This window comes from Ranitomeya variabilis, chromosome 1 (assembly GCF_051348905.1).
Source record: "Ranitomeya variabilis isolate aRanVar5 chromosome 1, aRanVar5.hap1, whole genome shotgun sequence".
In the NCBI taxonomy this organism is placed as follows: Eukaryota; Metazoa; Chordata; class Amphibia; order Anura; family Dendrobatidae; genus Ranitomeya; species Ranitomeya variabilis.
In genome coordinates, this window is record NC_135232.1 from 880464016 (window position 1) to 880485995 (window position 21980).

The following is a 21980-nucleotide window of genomic DNA, read 5'->3' on the forward strand; positions in this document are numbered from 1 at the left end:
TGTGTGACAGTACCCTAAGTCCCACTGCCTAATCCGAGCCGTTCCAGGCTATGGACTTCCCTCCAGTATGTCCTCACCTTATCCATGGCCTGCAGCCTATTTATCCCCCACAGCACAAAAGGCTGCATGCAAATTTGCTACGGTGTTAGCAACCTTATGCATATCCCCTGCACAACAATGCAGCTGGGGGGTGGGCAGACACACTCAGGAGCAGCTTACATTCTTTTGTTTACGCTCTCTTACAAGACCTTTGTTGAGGTGAATCAACACAATTGCTCCCTGCAGATTCCTCAGGCAATGGCCACATTTACAAATGAAAGGATGCTAATTGGAGCCATCAGAGTTGTCAGTTTGGACTAAAGGTACCGTCACACTCAGCGACGCTGCGGCGATATAGACAATGAGCCGACCTAAACTAGATCGCTGGAGCGTCGCTGTTTAGGTCGCTGTAGAGACGTCAAACACAGCAACTCCAGAACGATGCAGGAGCGATCCAGTGACGTAACGGCGACTCACTTCTCGATCTCGCTGGTTGTTAGCTCCATTACATCCATTGTTATCGTCGTTGCTTTTGATGTGAAACATGACGATACACGCCGACCTGGCGACGAAATAAAGTTCTGGACTTCTAGCTCCGACCAGCAATGGCACAGCGGGATCCAGATCGCTGCTGCGTGTCAAACACAACGAGATCGCTATCCAGGACACTGCAACGTCACAGATTGTTGTCGTTCTCGTTGCAAAGTTGCTGAGTGTGACGATACCTTAAGGGTCATTTGACCCTCTTTCAGGACTTCAGGGGGAGCTCGAAATTTCTGGGACTTCTAGTGTTAAAACTCACAATTTTTATTAGATATATCAAGAAGAAAAACATGACAGCTGCCGTGGAGCAGGAGCGCCATCTCTCGTCTACAATTAGGGTGCCAACCTCCGCTGTTTAGCAGACTCAAGGACAGGGCAGATTTAGGACCTAAATAGAGTTGATATTTACATATGTGTGTATGTCTTTTTGATATATCTAATCAAAACTGCGAGTTTTAAGGTATTTTATGTTTTGCTTGTTTTTGACCTTAGTACAATATTTACACTTTTTGAGCAATTACAGTTGAAACCAGAAGTTTACATCCACTATATAAAAACACACATATACATGTTTATCTCAATATCCGACATGAAATCAGAATAAACCTTTCCCATTTTAGGTCAATTAGGATTACCATAATTATTAATATTTGCTAAATGCCAGAATAATGAGAGAACATTTTTTAAGGCATTTTTTATTACTTACTGCAAAGTCAAAAGTTTACATGCATTTCATTAGTATTTGGTACCATTGCCCTTAAATTGAATGATTTGGGTCCAATGTTTGAGATATCCTTCCACAAGCTTCTCACAATAGTTGGTCGGAATTTGGGCCATTCCTACAGACAAAACTGGTGTAACTGATCCAGGTTTGAAGGTCGCCTTGGTTACAGCGGCCTTTTCAACTTTGCCCATGAATGTTCAATAGGATTGAGATCAGGGCTTTGTGATGGCCACTCCAAAACATTGACTATGTTATCCTTAAGCCACTTTGTTACCATTTTGGCAGTTTGCTTCCGGTCATTGTCCATTTGGAAGATCCATTTCCGCCCAAGCTTTAACTTCCTGGCTGGTGTCTTGAGACATTGCTTCAGTGTTGCCACATAATCTTCTTTTCTCATGATGTCATCTATTTTGTGAAGTGCACTAGTCCGTCCTGCAGCAAAGAACAACATAATGCTGCCACCCCTGTGTTTCACAGTTGGGATGGTGTTCTTAGGATTCTCCCTTTTTCCTCCAAATGTAACGATTATCATTATGCCCAAAAAGTTTAATTTTAGTTTCATCAGACCACAGGACTTATCTCCAAAAATCTTTGTTCCTGTGTGCATTTGCAAACATTAATCTGGTTTCTTTAGGTTTCTTTTGGAGTAATGGCTTCTTCCTGACAGAGTGGCCCATAAGCCTATGTTGATACTCGTTTCATTGTGGTTTTGACACAATCTTACTAGCTTCTGCCATCATCTTCACAAGGTCTTTTGCTTCTGTCCTTGGGTTTATATGCACATGTCGGACCAAAGCACGTTCATCTCTGGGACACAGAACCCATCTGCTTCCTGAGCGGTATGATGGCTGGACATTCCCATCTTGTTTGTGCTTGTGTATAATTGTTCAAATGAACGATGCACCTTCAGGTATCTTGAAATTGTACCCAAGGATGAGTCAAACTTGTGCAAGTCCACAATTCTCTTCCTGATATCTTGGTTGATTTCTTGAGACTTTCCCATGATGCTACACAAAGAAGCCGTGTGTTTCAGGTGTGCATTAAAAATACATCCAAGGTGTGTCTCTAACTCACATGTGGCCAAAAAACTCGGAAGCTTCCAAACACATGACATCATCATATGTGCAGTCCTGAATTATTTAAAGGCATATTAATCTTAGGGAATGTACATTTTTGACTTTGCAGCAAGTAATAAAAATGCCTTAAAATATTCTCTCATTATTCTGGCATTTGGCAAATATTAATTATGGTAATCCTAATTGACCTAAAACAGGAAAGGTTTATTCTGATTTCATGTCAGATATTGAGAAAAACATGCAGATGTGTCTTTTTATATAGTGTATGTAAACTTCTGGTTTAGACAAAACTCACTGCCAGTATGACGCAAGTACAAGTTCTGTCTCTTTATTCAGTTTACATCCAGAAGCCCGTGTCCACCTCGAACCTGAGAATGCAGATTAAACTGCAGTAGAAGAGCAATATATTATAAATACATTTTAAGAATATGGAGATTCAGCCAGAGTTGAAAAAGAATATTAGAAATTTATGGAGACTGATGGCATTATATAATGCTTTTTGTTAGAAATATTAAGCATTATTTCCTATGCACACAGGATGATTAGCAATAGATTGTCTCTGTGCACAGAACTGTCATCAATCTCGCCAGAATAGTTCCTGTTTATAAGTCAGCTTAATCATTTCACCCGACTTTTATTGCTCGTTCGTCACGTGGTTGTCAGCCAGTTTACCTTGCCCGATTACTGAGAAACGAGCATTCCTGGGGACACTTGTTCACAATTTGCCAATATAAATCCAGATTAATACGATATTCTATAACTAGTTTTAAAAACCAAACGACCCCTTTAAGCCAAAGTAATCTTTATTTTCTAGGAGACATGAACAGCCTCGGTGATGATTCAAAGCAGAAACTTTACTCATTGTTACAAAGTAAAGATGCAGGCAAGAACTGGTCCGTGCTGGCACAACACCTTGGCTTGGGAATTTTAAACAATGCTTTTAGGTTAAGCCCCTTACCTTCTAAAACGTTACTGGACAATTTTGAGGTAAGCATGACTTGTGCACTTGTCCTTGTTCAAGGGTAATTAAGAGATGGTGACAATTTTGAAAAGCCGGATTACTTACCGGTAATGCTCTTTTAATGAGTCCACGACAGCACCCCACATGAGAGAAAGGGATCCGCCCATAGGAACAGGAAACCTACAGAATAAAAGGAGGCGGTCCCCTCTCCTCCTCAGTTTAGTTTAACCCCTTCCCGACCTTTGACGCCACGTAGGCGTCATGAAAGTCGGTGCCAATCCGACCCATGACGCCTATGTGGCGTCATGGCGGGAAAGCTTCCCTGCGGGTCCGGTGACCGGGGTCATTCAAATGTCACCGTACCCGCAGGTGCAGGGGGAGCTGTACTTCACCCCAGGGGGGGTGGCTTTGCCCCCCCGGGTCTACGATCGCTCCCGGCGACCTTTTTTTAACCCCCTCCAGCTCTGATTGGAGCCAGCGTCCTTGTGACGCTAGCTCTCCAATCAGACCTGGAGGGGCGGAGTAAAATACCTCTGTCCTCGTTCTCCAGACTCATCCCGTTGCTGGAAGCTGGAGAACGAGGACCCTACCCTCATACCTCCCGCCGATCGTCGCCGATTGCCGCCGCTGCCGCTGCTCTGCCGGTGCTCCTGCCGCCTCTGCCACCGCCGCCTGTGCTCCTGCCGCCGCCGCTGCCGCCTGTGCTCCTGCTGCCGCCGCCAGGTACTCTCCTCTCTGCCATCCACCTCTGCGCTCTGCCCCGCTGATCACCCTCCCCCCCGATCTTACCCCCTGCCCCCCTTTTCAACCCCCCCCTGCTGCTGCTGCCAGCTCCATCAACCCAGCTCCCCTAGCTCCTGACAGCCCCCGCCTGCCCCCTGGTGATCACCCCCCGCCCCCCTGATCACCCCCCCGCCCCCCTGATCACCCCCCCGCCCCCCTGATCACCCCCTGCTGCTGCCGCATATTTCATCTGCTCCTGCTGCATAGCCTCAGCCCCCCCGTGCCTGAAAGCCCCCTCCTGCCCCTCGGTGTTCACCCACTTCCCCCCTGATCACCCCCTGCCCCCCTGATCACCCCCTGCCCCCCTAATCACCCCCTGCTGCTGCCGCTGATTCCATCGCATCGCTTCTGCCCCCCCCCGCACCTGACAGCCTCCTACTATCCCCCGGTGATCACCCCCTGCCCCCCTCATCACCCCCTGCCCCCCTAATCACTCCCTGCCCCCCTGATCACCCCTTGCCCCCCTGATCACCCCCCCCGTCCCCCTGATCACCCCTGCTGCTGCCGCTGATTCCTTTTGCTGCTGCTACTGCATCGCCTCTGCCCCCCGCGCCTGACAGCCCCCTCCTGCCCCCCTGATCACCCCCTACCCCCCTGATCACCCTCGTCGCCCTGATCACCCCCCGTCCCCCTGATCACCCCCCGCTGCTGCCGCAGATTCCATCTACTGCTGCTACTGCATCGCCTCTGCCCACCCACGCCTGACAGCCCCCTCCTGTCCCCCGGTGTTCACCCACTTCCCCCCTGATCACCCCCTGCCCCCCTGATCACCCCCTGCTGCTGCTGCCGCCGATTCCATCTGCTGCTGCATCGCCTCTGCCCCCCGCGCGCCTGACAGCCCCCTCCTGCAGTGGAAAGTTTCACCAAACACTCGCACATACACACACGCACACTATAATAAAGTTTTTTTTACACACACCACACACAATGTCCCGCTCATCCCAGTCACAAAGGCTGTACTCAGCTGAGGAGGCATATTCCTTTCTTGCCTCCGAAACTGATAGTGAGGGTGAGGACCCCACTTTTCTGTATTCCTCCCACTCTTCCTCCTCCAGTGACACGGACTCGCCACCCCCAAGATGTCGCAGGACGAGAAATCGCCCGGAGCCCAGGGGAGAAGACACACAGCCAAGGGTAAGTAACCCCCAACCTAGTGCTAGTCACGCCCAACCTAGCACTAGTACCCCCACCTGGACCCCCGTCCCTGAAAATTTTGCTCCACGGATTCCTGATTTCATTCCCCAATCAGGAATCCAATTTGAGACTGCCAACCTCAGGGAAATAGACTTTTTCAAAGTCTTTTTCTCCGAGTCAATTGTCAGTCTCATGGTGGAGCAAACAAATTTGTACGCCCTGCAATTTTTTGCCGAAAACCCAAGTTCATCATTTACTACTTGAAATCCCGTTGACTCCGTAGAAATGATGAAATATTGGGGACTGGTCCTTCACATGGGGATTGTGAAGAAACCAGAAATTCGCCAATACTGGAGTACTGATATTTTATATCAAACTCCAATATATGGCATGGTTATGATTCGCAAACGTTTTGAGGCGATTCATAAATTTCTTCATTTTAGGGACAACACTGACATCCTTCCCCGCGATGACCCGAATTTTGACAGACTGTTCAAAATTCGGCCTGTCATCGAACACTTCAGCAACAAGTTTGCTGCAGTGTACATTCCCCAAAGGGAAATTTGTGTGGATGAATCCCTCATCCACTTCAAAGGGCGGCTTCAGTTCCGTCAGTACCTGCCCAGCAAACGGGCAAGGTACGGGATTAAGCTCTATAAGCTCTGCGAGAGTACCTCAGGGTACACGCTCAGCTTTAGAGTTTATCAAGGAAAGGACAGCAGTATCCAGCCCCCAGAATGTCCACCCGTTCTGGGGGTGAGTAGGAAAATAGTGTGGGATTTGGTCCACCCACTGCTTGATAAAGGTTACCATCTGTACGTTGATAACTTTTATACAAGCATCCCACTCTTTCAATCCCTCTCTGCCAGAGCTACCGTCGCTTGCGGTACTGTGCGCAGAAACAAGAGGGGTCTCCCTTTGTCGCTAATTGAGCAGGCTCTCCCAAAGGGTGAGAGCCGAGCCCAGTGTAGCGGCAACATGCTTGTGGTCAAGTTCAAAGACAAAAGGGACGTCTTTTTCTTGACCACAATCCATGGTCCCGGCACCACGGCCACCACCGTTCGAGGTACCCCAGCACAGGTCCACAAACCGGACTGTGCCCTGGGGTACAACAAACACATGGGGGGAGTTGATCTTCCTGATCAAGTCCTCCAGCCCTATAGTGCCATGTGGAAAACGAAGGTGTGGTATAAAAAACTGGCTGTGCACATCGTACAAATGGCACTGCATAACGCATACGTGCTATCACGATGTGCAGGCCAGACCAACAACACCTTCCTTCAGTTCCAGGAGGTGGTGATAAAGGCCCTGATGTTTGGAGGCGAGGAAGGAGCGGGCCCCAGCACCCCTGGAACTCAAGGTTCCCGTGTGGTACCAGGGCAACGTTTTCCCTGTGAGGGGAGAGCAAAAAAAAGGTGCCGGGTGTGCTATAAAAGGGGGATAAGAAGGGAAACTCGTTACCTGGACTGTGTTTGAATGAATGCTTCAGAATTCATCACACGTCCGTGGACTAGCCACATCCTGATATTCCACTACAGAACTCACCCACACCAGGCTGATATACACAACACCACACACACACACCAACCTGACGTACACTACACCACACACCAACCTGACGTAGTGTGTCAGGTTGGTGTGTATGGCGTAGTGTACGTCAGGTTGGTGTGTGTGTATGGTGTACACTACACCACACACACCAACCTGACGTACACTACACCACACACCCCAACCTGACGTAGTGTGTCAGGTGGGTGTGTATGGCGTGTACGTCAGGTTGGTGTGTAGTTTAGTATAGTGTATGTCAGGTTGGTGTGTGTGGTGAATACTACACCACACACACCAACTTGACATACACTACATACCTTCCACACGCAACATGGTGTCCGCTAATGATTGGAGCTAATTTTCCATTCAAAAAGTGAAATGGCGCTCCTTCCCTTCCGAGCCTTGCCGTGCACCCAAACAGTGGTTTACCCCCACATGTGAGGTATCGGTGTACTCAGGAGAAATTGCCCAACAAATTTTAGCATCCATTTTATCCTGATGCCCATGCAAAAATGAAAAAAATTGAGGCTAAAATAAAATTTTTGTGAAAAAAAAGTACTTTTTCATTCTTATGGATCAATTTGTGAAGCACCTTGGGTTTCAAAGTGCTCAATATGCATCTAGATAAGTTCCTTGGGTGGTCTAGTTTCTAAAATGGGGTCACATGTGGGGGAGCTCCAATGTTTAGGCACACAGGGGCTCTCCAAACGCGACATGGTGTCCGCTAAAGATTGGAGCTAATTTTCCATTCAAAAAGTGAAATGGCGCTCCTTCCCTTCCGAGCCTTGCCGTGCGCCCAAACAGTGGTTTACCCCCACATGTGAGGTATCTGTGTACTCAGGAGAAATTGCCCAACAAATTTTAGCATCCATTTTATCCTGATGCCCATGTAAAAATGAAAAAAATTGAGGCTAAAATAAAATTTTTGTGAAAAAAAAGTACTTTTTCATTCTTATGGATCAATTTGTGAAGCACCTTGGGGTTCAAAGTGCTCAATATGCATCTAGATAAGTTCCTTGGGTGGTCTAGTTTCCAAAATGGGGTCACATGTGGGGGAGCTCCAATGTTTAGGCACACAGGGGCTCTCCAAACGCGACATGGTGTCCGCTAAAGATTGGAGCTAATTTTTCATTCAAAAAGTGAAATGGCGTGCCTTCCCTTCCGAGCCCTGCCATGCCCCCAAACAGTGGTTCCCCCCCACATGAGGATTCAGCGTACTCAGGACAAATTGGCCAACAACTTTTGGGTTCCAGTTTCTCCTTTTACCCTTGGGAAAATAAAAAAAATGTTGCTAAAATTTCATTTTTGTGACTAAAAAGTCAAATGTTCATTTTTTCCTTCCATGTTGCTTCTGCTGCTGTGAAACACCTGAAGGGTTAATAAACTACTTGAATGTGGTTTTGAGCACCTTGAGGGGTGCAGTTTTTAGAATGGTGTCACTTTTGGGTATTTTCAGCCATATAGATCCCCTCAAAGTGACTTCAAATGTGAGGTGGTCCCTAAAAAAAATGGTTTTGTAAATTTTGTTGTAAAAATGAGAAATCGTTGGTCAAATTTTAACCCTTATAACTTCCTAGCAAAAAAAAATTTTGTTTCCAAAATTGTGCTGATGTAAAGTAGACATGCGGGAAATGTTATTTATTAACTATTTTGTGTCACATAACTCTCTGGTTTAACAGAATAAAAATTCAAAATGTGAAAATTGCCATTTTTTTCACAAATAAACGCAAAAATTATGGACCTAAATTTACCACTAACATGAAGCCCAATATGTCACGAAAAAACAATCTCAGAACCGCTAGGATCCGTTGAAGCGTTCCTGAGTTATTACCTCATAAAGAGACACTGGTCAGAATTGCAAAAAACGGCAAGGTCATTAAGGCCAAAATAGGCTGGGTCATGAAGGGGTTAAAGAGTATAAAAAGGGAACCGCAAAAGCTTAATATTAATTCTTATTCAGCAACATAAATGTCTTAAACTCTATACAACCATTATTTGTGAGCTTAAAAGAAAGAAACTGTGCATAATTAGGGAGGGTAGTAAATGGGTGCTGTCGTGGACTCATTAAAAGAGCATTACCGGTAAGTAATCCGGCTTTTTACCCTTCGCCACGACAGCACCCCACATGAGAGATTTTCAGAGAGTCATTATCTGGGTGGGATTACTGTACTAAGAACAGCTCTACCAAAGGTCAGGTCAGAAGATGTAGATAGATCAAGTCTATAATGGTTGTAAAAGGTAGAAGGTGTAGACCAGGTTGCGGCCTTACATATTAAATGGATTGGTATATCTGCTTGTTCCACCCAGGAGGAAGCCATGGCTCGTGTTGAATGTGCTTTTACACCCACTGGAGGAATTTCGCCCTTTGATGTATAGGCCAAGCAGATAGCTTCTCTGATCCACCGAGATATGGTAGCTCTTGTGACCCCATGTCCTTTCTTGTGGCCCTGAAAGGAGACAAACAGAGCCCTACTCTGCCACCATGTCTGAGACCTTTTTATATAGGTCAGGATGGCTCTTCTGACATCTAAGGTGTGGAACTTATGTTGTTCTGGAGTTACAGGGGAATCTAAAAAGGAAGGGAGAAAAATTTCCTGTGATCTGTGGTAGGTGGATGCCACCTTAGGGAGGTATGAGGGGTCTGGTTTTAGGACTATTCGGTCTTGAAATACTAGTAAGAAAGGTGGGTCTACTGATAGGGCCTGGATGTCGCTAACCCTTCTAGCTGAGGTTAGGGCTACCAATAGGGCTACTTTATATGTTAGGACATTTAAAGGTATGGAATCTAGTGGCTCAAATGGGGAGCCGGTCAAGGCCTCTAGTACTAGATTTAAATCCCACGGAGGTAGACGTGGAATATGGACCGGGTTACTACATTCACAAGACTTTATAAATCTGGAGATCCACCTATTAGCTGCTATATTGCATCCATATAGGGCTCCTAATGCCGAGACCTGAACTCTTAAGGTATTTACCGATAACCCTAATTCTCGGCCTTTTTGTAAGAACTCTAGAATAGGTGTCACCGGAACTTGCTTAGTGAACGGTACTGTATAAAAATCTAAGAATTGATTCCATACCCTACTATATATTAGGGTGGTAGATCTTTTTCTACTCAGTAAAAGGGTGTTTACTAGTTCCACTGAAAACCCCCTAGAACTTAATAGTTGCCTCTCAAATTCCACGCCGTCAAGTGAAGACCTTTCACTTGCGGGTGGAAAAAGGGGCCTTGGAACAGCAGCTCCTTGTCTGATGGAAGGATCCATGGGTCGCATAGACACATGGTCTGGAGACAAGAGAACCATAGTCTTCTTGGCCAAAAAGGTGCAATGAGGATTACTCTTGCTCGTTCCCTCCTGATTTTTCTGATCACTAGTGGAATCAGAGACATCGAAAGAAAGGCGTATGCCAGTTTGAACTTCCAAGGATAGTGGAGAGAGTCCAACATGTCTGGGTGATCCATGAAGTTCAGGGAAGTGAACCTTTTTACTTGTCTGTTGTCTCTTGTGGCGAACAGATCTATCTGTGGTATACCCCATGTTTTTGTTATCATTTTGAATATGGTTCTGTTTAAGTTCCATTCCCCTTGGTGTAACATGTTTCGACTGAGGTAGTCTGCTTTGATGATTTCTACACCTCTGATGTGTAGGGCTGTTAGGGATGCGAGATGAGTCTCTGCTAGCTGGAAGATGTCTGCTGCTATGGTCATCAGACTCCCCGACCGTGTACCACCTTGACGGTTCACATATGCCACTGTGGTGGAATTGTCCGAGAAAACCCTTACATGTGCTCCTTGAATATGTGGAAGAAAATGATTTAAGGCATATTCTACCGCCCTTAACTCTTTCCAATTGGAAGAACATGTTAATTCTGCCTAGTCCCAAGTATCTTGGGCCAGACTATCCTCCATATGCGCACCCCACCCCATAGGGCTGGCGTCGGTAGTAATTATCTTAGAAGGGCCTATTATCCATGGTACACCCCTTGAAAGGTGCTCCATATCTAGCCACCAGGATAGGGATTCTATGACATCTTTGGAAAGAGTTAGTTTACTTTCCAGATGTCCTTCTTTTCCCTGAGCCGACAATACTTCATACTGTAATTGATGGGTATGAAATTGTGCCCACGGTACAGCTGGGATACACGAGGATAATGATCCCAGTAAGGACATAGCTGTCCTTAGTGTCATGTGTGGGTTGTCCATTGCCTCTGACACTTTTGATTGTATAGTCACTCTTTTTGACTGTGGGAGGAAGCATTTCTGACTTACGGAGTCTAGCTGGATTCCTAGAAATGTTTGAATGGTTTCTGGATTCAGCCTGGACTTTTCGAAGTTGACGATCCAACCTAACTCCTGTAGGGACGAGATCGTATTAGATAATCGAATTTTACATTGAAGTATAGAATTTCCTACTACTAGAAAATCATCTAGGTAGGGTATTATCAAAGTGTCCCTTTGGCGTAGATGAGCCATCACTTCTAATATCACTTTTGTGAAGATGCGGGGAGCCATAGAAAGCCCAAATGGCATTGCTACGTATTGAAAGTGACGAACCTGTCCCGCCAAGATGACTGCTACCCTTAGGTACTGCTGATGTTCGGCATGTATGGGAAGATGATAGTAGGCATCTTTTAGGTGTATCCCGGCCATGACACACCTAGGGAACAAGAGTTTTATGGTAGAACTAATGGATTCCATTTTAAAAGTATGATTACGCAAAAAGGAATTTACTTTTTTGAGATTTATGATGGTTCTGAATGAACCATCTGGTTTATTGATCAAGAATAAAGGGGAATAGAACCCTCTCCCTTCTTGATCCTGGGGAACCTCTATTAGGACTTTTTTAGATAGAAGAGATAGGATCTCTGATTCCAGAGCCCTTTGTTGCTCCCGTCCTTTTGGTGATGTTACTATAAAAGAATCCCAAGGGATTCGATCAAACTCCAATTTTAGACCGTATTGTATAATGTCCAGAATCCATTGGCTAGATGTTATTTGTTCCCATTTGGGAAAGAAAAATTTTAATCTGCCACCCACTTCATGGTTAGCGGTATCTGTTACCCTTTGGATTATAGGATCCGGTAAACAAAGCACCTTTTTGTTTTGGATCCTTTGTCTCCCATCGCTCCCTTTGTTCAAACGGTTTGTTTCTGGTAAAGGGGCGTCTTCTGAAGGCTCTCCTGTAAGATGGAAGAGATTGATTAGGGAAGCCTTTCTTTCTTTCTCCTGCTTTATTTAGGAGTTCATCCAACGTTTTCCCAAAAACGAACTCACCCTGGCAGGGGATCGCACAAAGTTTTGCTTTTGCCTGTGCGTCCCCTTTCCAGTTTTTCAACCAGAGTGCTCGCCGGGCTGTGTTCACTAGGCCGGCTGATCTGGCTGCTAGGCGTAGCGAATCCACAGAGGCATCTGCCAGGAATGCTATCGCTTCTTTAATTAGAGGGATTTTCAGCAAGATTGACTCTCTCGAAGTTCTACCTCTAATTTGTTCCTCCAGCTGTTCCATCCACACTAGTAGCGACCTTGCAGTGCAGGTACTAGATATAGCTGGCCTGAATGCCCCCGTGTTAGCCTCCCACGATCTTTTTAGTAAGGGTACTGTCACACAGTGCAATTTTGATCGCTACGACGACACGATTCCTGACGTTGCAGCGTCGTGTAATTATCGCTCCAGCGTCGTATACTGCGGTCACACGTTGCAATACACGGCGCTGGAGCGATAATTTCATGACGTATTTGCGATGTAGAAGCCGATGGTTACTGTGCGCACATCGTATACAACCTGTGTCACACGATGCAATCATGCCGCCACAGCGGGACACTAGACGACGAAAGAAAGTTTCAAACGATCTGCTACGACGTACGATTCTCGGCGGGGATCCGGATCGCAGTAGCGTGTCAGACACAACGATATCGTAACGATATCGCTAGAACGTCACGAATCGTGCCGTCGTAGCGATCAAAATTGCACTGTGTGACAGTACCCTTAGGCTTCTGCTTTACGGTCTAACGGGTCTGTCAGGACCCCGAATCCTCAACTGGTAAGACCGATTGTTTAGAAGTGGAAGCGACTGCGGTATCAACCTTTGGCACCTTTGACCAGGAATTCAGTTCCTCATCGCTGAAGGGATAGCGTCTCTTAGAGGATGATGGTAGGAAACCTCTTGTATTTTGCTTATCCCATTCTTTTTTCATTATTTGTTTAATAGTGGGTATGACGGGGAAGGATCTGTGTTTTTTCTGTCCTAACCCCGCAAACATGATGTCTTGAGCTGATTTTTTCCATTTCTCGTCTGGGCACCCCATTGTGCTCCTGACAGATCTTACTAAGTTGTCTACACTGCTGTTAGGTAGACAAAGCCCCCCTTCATTTTCGGATGAACTCGGCTGGGATCCAGACTCATCCGAGGATCTATGTACATCCTCTGATTCTGAACTTGCTGGAGATCGGGACCTGCTTGGTTGACGGGTACTGGTGCTACTTGTATGCGCCAAACCCTGCATTTCTTCCCAGATTATGGCTCTAACATCAGATGGAGTCATTATATTCTCCTGCCGTAAGGTTTGCATGATACATTCTGAGCATAACCTTTTGGTATAAGAATCCGGGAGGGGCTGCGTACATAAGGCACATTCCTTGTGCTTGGACTTGTGCGTCCTTTTCTTAGTCTAGAGGAAGGGGATACAGGAGGAACATATATCAGCATATAGGAAGAGGCTCTTTTAAAAACTCACCCAGTGAAGCTGACAGGTACCGGTTCTGGAGGCGGATTTTTTGGCAAGTGATCCTTCTGTTTGGTGGTAGATCTCTTTTCTGGAGGTCGACCACCACTTTTAGTGCTGCTCCTAGCGCTTCTCTCCTTGCTGGGAGAACGCTGCTCTGCTGCAGGCAAGTGCGCTTCGTCGGCCGGTGGAGCCATCTCACACACACCGGTCCGACGCCAGCGCCGCTTTTTAAATCTGCCGCCGAATCTCCTGCCTCCCCGGACCAACCTGGAAGTGCTCCGGCGACTTCCGGGTTAGACGCGCCGCTCTCTCTCACCATGCGGCGGCCAGAGGTATTAAGCCGGCCGCTGCAGCGCGCGCGTCCTCATGGAGCCGGGCGGACCCACTGTGACCGGACCTGGACCATGGATGGCTGGCCAGACGAGGGGGGAGGCTGCAAGCAGGGGCTCCCCCGCCACTGCTTCTGGAACCGCAGCCCCTGCCGTTCCCACAGATACCGACGCAGGTGGGTGCATGGCCCAGGAATCCTCTTGGACTGCAGGTACTTCGGATTCCTATAGGAACAGGAAACCTAAACTGAGGAGGAGAGGGGACCGCCTCCTTTTATTCTGTAGGTTTCCTAATCCTATGGGCGGATCCCTCTCTCTCATGTGGGGTGCTGTCGTGGCGAAGGGTAAAAAACTGTATCTGGTCATCAGGTGTCAGAGTTCATGTTTAATTTATACACCACAATATACAAAGAATCTAAACTGACTGGCTTCTATGGCCAGTTATTTCTGAGAAAGTTGTCATGAGGCCTACTTTGATGTAAAATGAGTGATGATAGATAACGACCTTTAGATGAGAAGGAAGAGGATGGTCACTAGATATTGGGAATAGCTGCTCTGAGGTCTTCTGTACATTGCTCTTTTATGTGAGGAATTATAAGCTTTGTGCAGCGTCAACATGATCAATTGCACTTTACAATCACATTGATTTTGAATACTTCTTTATTGTCCTGTCGAATATATTGACGTTGTATACAAAGAATAGTCTAACTTTTATTTAACATCTTCGGGCCCTATTCACCAAAGCTTTCACGCCAGAATTCTGGTGTAAAAGCTTTAAAAAGTCTCAACATTTAGATGCAACTCAGACATGTGCCTAAATTTTGCAACTTTTGGCATCTTTGCTCAAGCAGGGGCTGGAGTAGGATTCACGGCGAGGCACACTAAGTGTATGCTGCTCGTCTGACATACTTGATAAAACAATAGGTGTATGCTTCTTCATAAATCAGGAGCGTCTAGCTTCAGCCTTCTTCAAAAAGGCTGGTCTTGATGAATCAAGCCTTTAGATTCTAATTTTTGGTAATCTTTTATGTATGTCATATTTATTTATGCGCTTTGTGAAGATCAATCCCTAGAGCCCCCCTCTTAGTCATCTTACAGTTACATAATACAGTTTGCATAGTAACCCAATAAGCATCTTATATGCGCCAAAGATTAAACAGTTGACAAAAATTGGCATACTGTTACTCTAAGTGTGCCCTTCTGACCTCAACAGAATGTATTGCTGCATGCAGTGGATGGCAAGAGCACAGAAGCCATGTGCCCAACTCATTCACAGCAGGTGCTGGCTGACAACCTGATACAACAGATGCGATTGGAGATACACGTTTTGATCCAGATATATTTGGACAGCAACACAAGTTTTAGCATTTTAGCCGTTTACCAACACTTATTCAGGATGCAGTTATACAATCAATATGGGCTTAAAGTGAAGAGTCTCAGCTTTAATTTGAGCGTATTCACATACTACTTGGAGGGAGGCTATGTGAACATGTTGCGGATTGGTGTGCTGATTTTTCCGCACTGTTTTTGCAAAATCCGCAGGTAAACTGCACTGCGGATTACCCACAGATTTACCTCGGTTTTTGTGCGGATTCCACCTGCAGATTCCTATTGAGGAGCAGGTGTAAACCGCAGCGGAATCAGCACAGAATTGACATGCTGCGGAAAAAACACAGCTGCGTTTCCATGCCTTTTTTTTCCACAGCATGTGCATTGCGGATTTTGTTTTCCATACATTTACATGGTACTGTACAACGCATGGAAAACAGCTGCAGATCCGCAGCAAAACCCGCAACGTGTGCACATAGCCTAAGGGTTTAGGATCTTACAGCTCTAATATGTAGCTGCCTCTTTTTAAGGGACCAAAAGAAATTGGACAGTTATCTCAAAAGCTTTCATTATCAATTAAGCAGCCAAAAAGGCTGTAGCTGATACCAGGTGCATTTGGAAGCTGTTGCTGTGAACGTACAACATGCGGTCCAAGGAGGTCTCAATGGAAGAGAAACCGGCTATAGTGAAACACTTGGGGTTAAAAGTTCTCACAACACATCTAGATCAGTTCCTTGGGGGTCTAGTTTCCAATATGAGGTCACTTGTGGGGGGTTTCTACTGTTTAGGTACATCAGGGGCTCTGCAAACGCAACGTGATGACCGCAGACCATTCCATCAAAGTCTGCATTCCAAAACGCCACTTCTTCCCTTCTGAGCTCTGCCATGCGCCCAAACAGTGGTTTACCCCCACATATGGGGTATCAGCGTACTCAGGACAAATTGCACAACAACTTTTGGGGTCCAATTTCTCCTTTTACCCTTGGGAAAATACAAAACTGGGGGTGAAATCATTTTTTTGAAAAAAATATATATTTTTTTACGGCTCTACATTATAAACTTCTGTGAAGCACTTGGTGGTTCAAAGTGCTCACCACACATCTAGATAAGTTCCTTAGGGGGTCTACTTTCCAAAATGGTGGGGGGTTTCCACTGTTTAGGCACATCAAGGGCTCTCCAAACGAGACATTGCGTTCTATCTCAATTCCAGCCAATTTTGCATTGAAAAGTCAAATGGCGCTCCTTCCCTTCCGAGCTCGGCCATGCGCCCTAACAGTGGCTTAACCCCACATATGGGGTATTGGCGTACTCAGGACAAATTGTACAACAAGTTGTGGGGTCCAATTTCTCCTGTTACCCTTGGTAAAATAAAGCAAATTGGATCTGAAGTAAATTGTTTGTGAAAAAAAGTTAAATGTTCATTTTTATTTAAACATTCCAAAAATTCCTGTGAAACACCTCAAGGGTTAATAAAATTCTTGAATCTGGTTTTGAGCACCTTGAGGGGTGCAGTTTTTAGAATGGTGTCACACTTGGGTATTTTCAGCCATATAGACCCCTCAAACTGATGTCAAATGTGGTCCCTAAAAAAAATGGTGTTGTAAAAATGAGAGATTGCTGGTCAACTTTTAACCCTTATAACTCCCTAACAAAAAAAAATTTTGTTTCCAAAATTGTGCTGATGTAAAGTAAACACGTGGGAAATGTTCCCTATTAAGTATTTTGTGTGACATATCTCTGTGATTTAAGGGCATGAAAATTCAAAGTTGGAAAATTGCAAAAATGACAAACTTTTTGCAAATTTCCATTTTTTTACACAAATAAGCTCAAGTAATGTCAAGGAAATGTTACCACTTACATGAAGTATAATATGTCACGAGAAAACAATGTCAGAATCACCGGGATCCATTGAAGCGTTCCAGAGTTATAACCTCATAAAGGGACAGTGGTCAGAATTGTAAAAATTGGCCCGGTCATTAACGTGCAAACCACCCTTGGGGGTAAAGGGGTTAAGTCCTAAAAAAGTTAAGTGACAGCAGCTACTTTATGTTTTCCAAATTAATGTTTGCTACCACAATACAGGTTTCCGGAGGAACCATAGCGGAGCTTCTGACTGCCTTGAAAACAATGTCATTCACAGAAGCTGTTGATATCATCGAGCAGTCACGGCCAAGCATTAAACATATACCCCAATCCTGTGACTCGCTTTCTGAGGCTGAAGAAAAAGGTGAGCATGTCCTTGTATTCCTTGTCTGTAGACAGGACAGAGGTATCCAGCCCAGAGAGAAGGACCTCAAGCTATAAACATGTATTAACTGGAATAGAGACTTACTTAGAGACACACCCTAATATGGTATATTCTGCAGGTCAATATGATTACAGCGATGCCCAATTTATATAGTGTTTTCTTTTTGTTTTAACTATTAATCAAAATATATAGATATATGTGAGAGCCACTAGGTTAGTGACTATGCTGAAGATGACAGCATGATCTTGCTACATTGCAACTGTGACGGTGTAGAACTTAAAAGGTTATAGATTGCCTGAGTCGAGATTCTGAGGAGGTGGAGCTCGTTGTTATGTGGTCCGCTGTACATAGAACCTGGACTGCCTTGCTAGTTAGGAAAAAGGTACATTCTGCTGGCAGGGCACCATTTTTCTAGTAGGCCTCTCCAGGTAAATGAGCCTGGGGCAGCCATTCCACATTCTGCTAAGCTACACTACTAATTCTAGAGCAAATGGTCTCTGGTCTATAATTTACATAAAAAAGCAAACAAACATGTAAACCTGCTTTTTAACCCCTTAATGATCGCCGATACGCATTAAAAGGTACTTTTAAAATAGGTACTTATTCCCTCATTCTCATTTTAAAACGGCGATCAAAATTAAGGCTGTAGTGCTCCCCCCCTCCAGGATCAGAAAGTCTAGGTACCCCAAAGAACATGATGAGGGCCAGTTTTTATGGTCCCGATCTTGTGATTTCCGTTATTCAGTGAATAATGGTGATTACACACACAAAAAAAATAAGTGTACCCGCTGTTAAAATTATTTCTCTCTTTTCTGACGTGATATACATGTCAGAAGAGATAGAAATAATACCTCTGCCATCCTCCGGTCCCTCCTGATCCGTCCGCTGGCCCAGTGTCATCTTCCTGTGAAAAAAAAGGCAGACCAAGATCTGCCGACCGGTACCCGGCGCCGATAGGAAATTTTCCCTATTGGTTCCTTTTGATCACTGTGATGAACCCCATCACAGTGATAAAAAAAAATAGTAAATCAAATCTCCCTTTGTTACTCCCTTAGTTAGATAAAAAGATATATGTATATATATATATATATATATATATATATATATTTATTTTTTCTTTGCAGTTGGCGTTAGGGTCGTTTTTTTGCCTCAAAAGTAAAAAAAATAAAAATGTCGGCTAATGTTGAGCGCAAGTACTCACTACTCGAGTTTGCGTCGGGTACTTGGGTATGCACAGAGTATCACGGATCCCTGCATGTTTTTTTTGGGGTGTCTAACAGCCGTAAAACATGCAGGGCAGGGACTCGAGCATGTCACTCAAGCACCAGCAATGTTCGGTGCATATCTGAGCACCCTATGCAAACTGGAATAGCGAGCACTTGCGCTCAACACTAATGACAGCATATTCAATATGTCAAATTCCGTGTTGTACCAGTAGGTTCAAAATACTCACTATGCCCCTGGATAAAATCCTTGAGGGGTGTGTTTTCCAAAATCGGGTCCGCTAATTATTCCAGCAAATTTTATATTCAAATAGTCAAATGGCGCTCCTTCTCTTCCGAGCCCTGCCGTGCGCCCAAACAGTAGATTTCCCTCACATATGGGATATCGGTGTGCTCAGAGGAAATTGCACAACATGTTTTATGGTCCATTTTCTCCTATTGCCCTTATGAAAATAAAGTTTGTTTCTAAAGTAATTTTTTTGTGAAAAAAATATGTTAATTTTTTCTTTCCACATTGCTTCAGTTCCTGCGAAGCACCGTAAGGGTTAATAAACTTCTTGAATGTGGTTTTGAGTACCTAGAGGGGGTGCAGTTTTTAGAATGGTGTCACTTTTGAGTATTTTCTATCATATAGGTCCCTCAAAGTCAGTTCAAATGTGATGTGGTCCCTAAAAACAAAATAGTTTCATAAATTTTGTTGGAAAAATGAGAAATCGCTGGTCAACTTTTAACCCTTCTAACTTCCAAACCGAAAATAAATGTTTCAAAAATTGTGCTGATGTAAAATAGACATGTGGGAAATGTTATTTATTAACTAATTTGTGCGATGACTGATGTAGGGGCATAAGAATTAAAAGTTTAAAAATTACAACATTTTTAAAAATTTTGCCATTTTTTTTCCCCCACAAATAACGCAAGTCATATCTAAGAAATTTTACCACCAACATGAAGTACAATATGTCATGAAAAAACAGTCTCAGAATCAGTGAGATACGTTGAAGCGTTCCAGAGTTATAACCTCAAAGTGACAGTGGTCAGACACTGAATTTCTTTTCCATTCTCTTTTCCGTAGATCCCAAGTCTGCAGCATCAGATGAATACAAACTACAGTACCACGAGAGTATGTGTGACAGCGGGGTTGAAACGTCCTTTAGAAAGTTGAACATTTCACATTGTGAATTTGAGAAAGCAGGGCCCGGACTCGTAGATCTCCAGTCTGAACAGGATGCTCCTCTCATCTGCAATAATTAAATTGTGCTCAATAAGAAAGGACTATGCTTTCTGAGCATGAATGTTTTACACTGGAAGCACTAGAGCCACTGAAAAGGCTTGCGGCTTGGAGCCAGTGTATAGACTTGCTACTTACAGTGGGGGAAATAAGTATATGATCCCTTGCTGATTTTGTAAGTTTGCTCACTGACAAAGACATGAACAGTCTATAATTTTAAGGGTAGGTTAATTTTAACATTGAGAGACAATATAAAAAATATAATTCAGAAAATCACAATGTATAAATTCTATAAATTTATTTGCATTTTGCAGTGAGAAATAAGTATTTGGTCCCCTACTAACCATTAAGGGTTCTGGCTCCTACAGACCAGTTAGACGCTCCTAATCAACTTATTACCTGCGTTAAAGACAGCTGTCTTACATAGTCACCTTTATAGAAGACTCCGGTCCACAAACGCAATTAATCAGTCAGAATCTAACCTCTACAACATGGGCAAGACCAAAGAGCTTTATAAGGATGTCAGGGACAAGATCATAGACCTGCATAAAGCTGGAATGGGATACAAAACCATAAGATGGGGGGGGACTTGTTAATGATCTCAAGGCAGTTGGGACCACAGTCACCAAGAAAACCATTGCTAACACATTACGCCGTAAAGGTTTAAAATCCTGCAGTGCCCGCAAGGTCCCCTGCTCAAGAAGGCACATGTGCAGTCCTGTCTGAAGTTTGCCACTGAACACCTGGATGATTCTGTGATTGGGAGAAGGTGATGTGGTCAGATGAGACAAAAATTTAGGTCTTTGGCATTAACTTGCTGTGTTTGGAGGAAGAGAAATGCTGCCTATGACCCAAAGAACACCATCCCCACTGTCAAGCATGGAGGTGGAAACATTATGTTTTGGGGGTGTTTCTCTGCTAAAGGCAAGGGACTACTTCACTGCATCAATGGGAGAATGGATGGAGCCATATACCTGAGTGACAACCTCCTTCCCTCCGCTAGGACATTAAAAATTGGTCGGGGCTGGGTCTTCCAGCAAGACAATGACCCAAAACATACAGTCGAGGCAACAAAGGAGTGGCTCAAAAAGAAGCACATTAAGGTGATGGATTGCCTAGCCAGTCTCCAGACCTTAATCCCATAGAAAACTTATGGAGGGAGTTGATGCTCTGAGGTGCCAAGCGACAGCCTCAAAATCTTAATGATTTAGAGATGATCTGCAAAGAGGAGTGGACCAGAATTCCTCCTGACATGTGCGCAAACCTCATCAACTACAAAAAAACGTCTGACTGCTTTGCATGTCAACAAGGGTTTTGCCACCAAGTATTAAGTCTTGTTTGACAGACGGATCAAATACTTATTTCTCACTGCAAAATGCACATAAATTTACATAATTTATGTAATGTGATTTTCTGGATTTTATTTTTGATATACCATTTTTCAATATTAAAATAACCTACCCTCAAAGTTATAGACTGTTCATGTCTTTGTCAGCAGGCAAACTTATGAAAATCAGCAAGAGATCAAATACTTATTTACCCTACTGTACAGCACTTCCAAGTGTGTAACCAAAGATGATGAATGTCGGTCGCTTATGTTATAAGGCAGGAACTTGGAGGTTTGCACATTTTTGAGGTTTGTTGCACATAATATAATAATTCGGGATTTTCTGCCATTTTCTCCAGTTATTTGCCAGTAGATCGGTTTGCGACCTGATTATTTACTTGTTGCTGTGTAAAACATATCAAGGCTGACACCTTGTAACCATTTTTATGTCTTTCTTTTAATGACCTAATATTATATATTTTCAGAAGGTTTTATATTGTGCATTTTGTAATAAAATAAAAAATTCCTCCAGCGTCATCTAATTGGATTCTTAATTTTTACATTATATAAATATTCACGGTCCAGTGATATAAGTATTAATCAATACTAATTGTTCTTTCTCCTACGCCTCATTGGGAGACACAGGACCATGGGTGTTATGCTGCTGCCACTAGAACGACCTTAAGTGAATATAGAAATATTAACTCCTTCTCTGCAGTATACACCCTCCTGCTGGCTCTAATTGAACCAGTTCTTGCTTA

At 44.3% G+C, this 21980-nt stretch overlaps 1 protein-coding gene across 4 annotated transcripts in view; it reads left to right on the forward strand.

The window, feature by feature from the left end:
* Window positions 1–21756, forward strand: part of NFKB1 (nuclear factor kappa B subunit 1) — a 151276-nt gene extending 129520 nt beyond the window's left edge. For all 4 annotated transcript variants that reach the window (XM_077277994.1, XM_077278011.1, XM_077278020.1 and 1 more), the window contains 3 exons: window positions 3197–3369; window positions 17276–17420; window positions 19737–21756. In XM_077277994.1, coding sequence (XP_077134109.1) covers window positions 3197–3369; window positions 17276–17420; window positions 19737–19915 — 497 coding nt within the window. In that variant the 3' untranslated portion in view covers window positions 19916–21756. The remainder of the gene's footprint in view (window positions 1–3196; window positions 3370–17275; window positions 17421–19736) is intronic.
* Window positions 21757–21980: the final 224 nt, after the last annotated feature.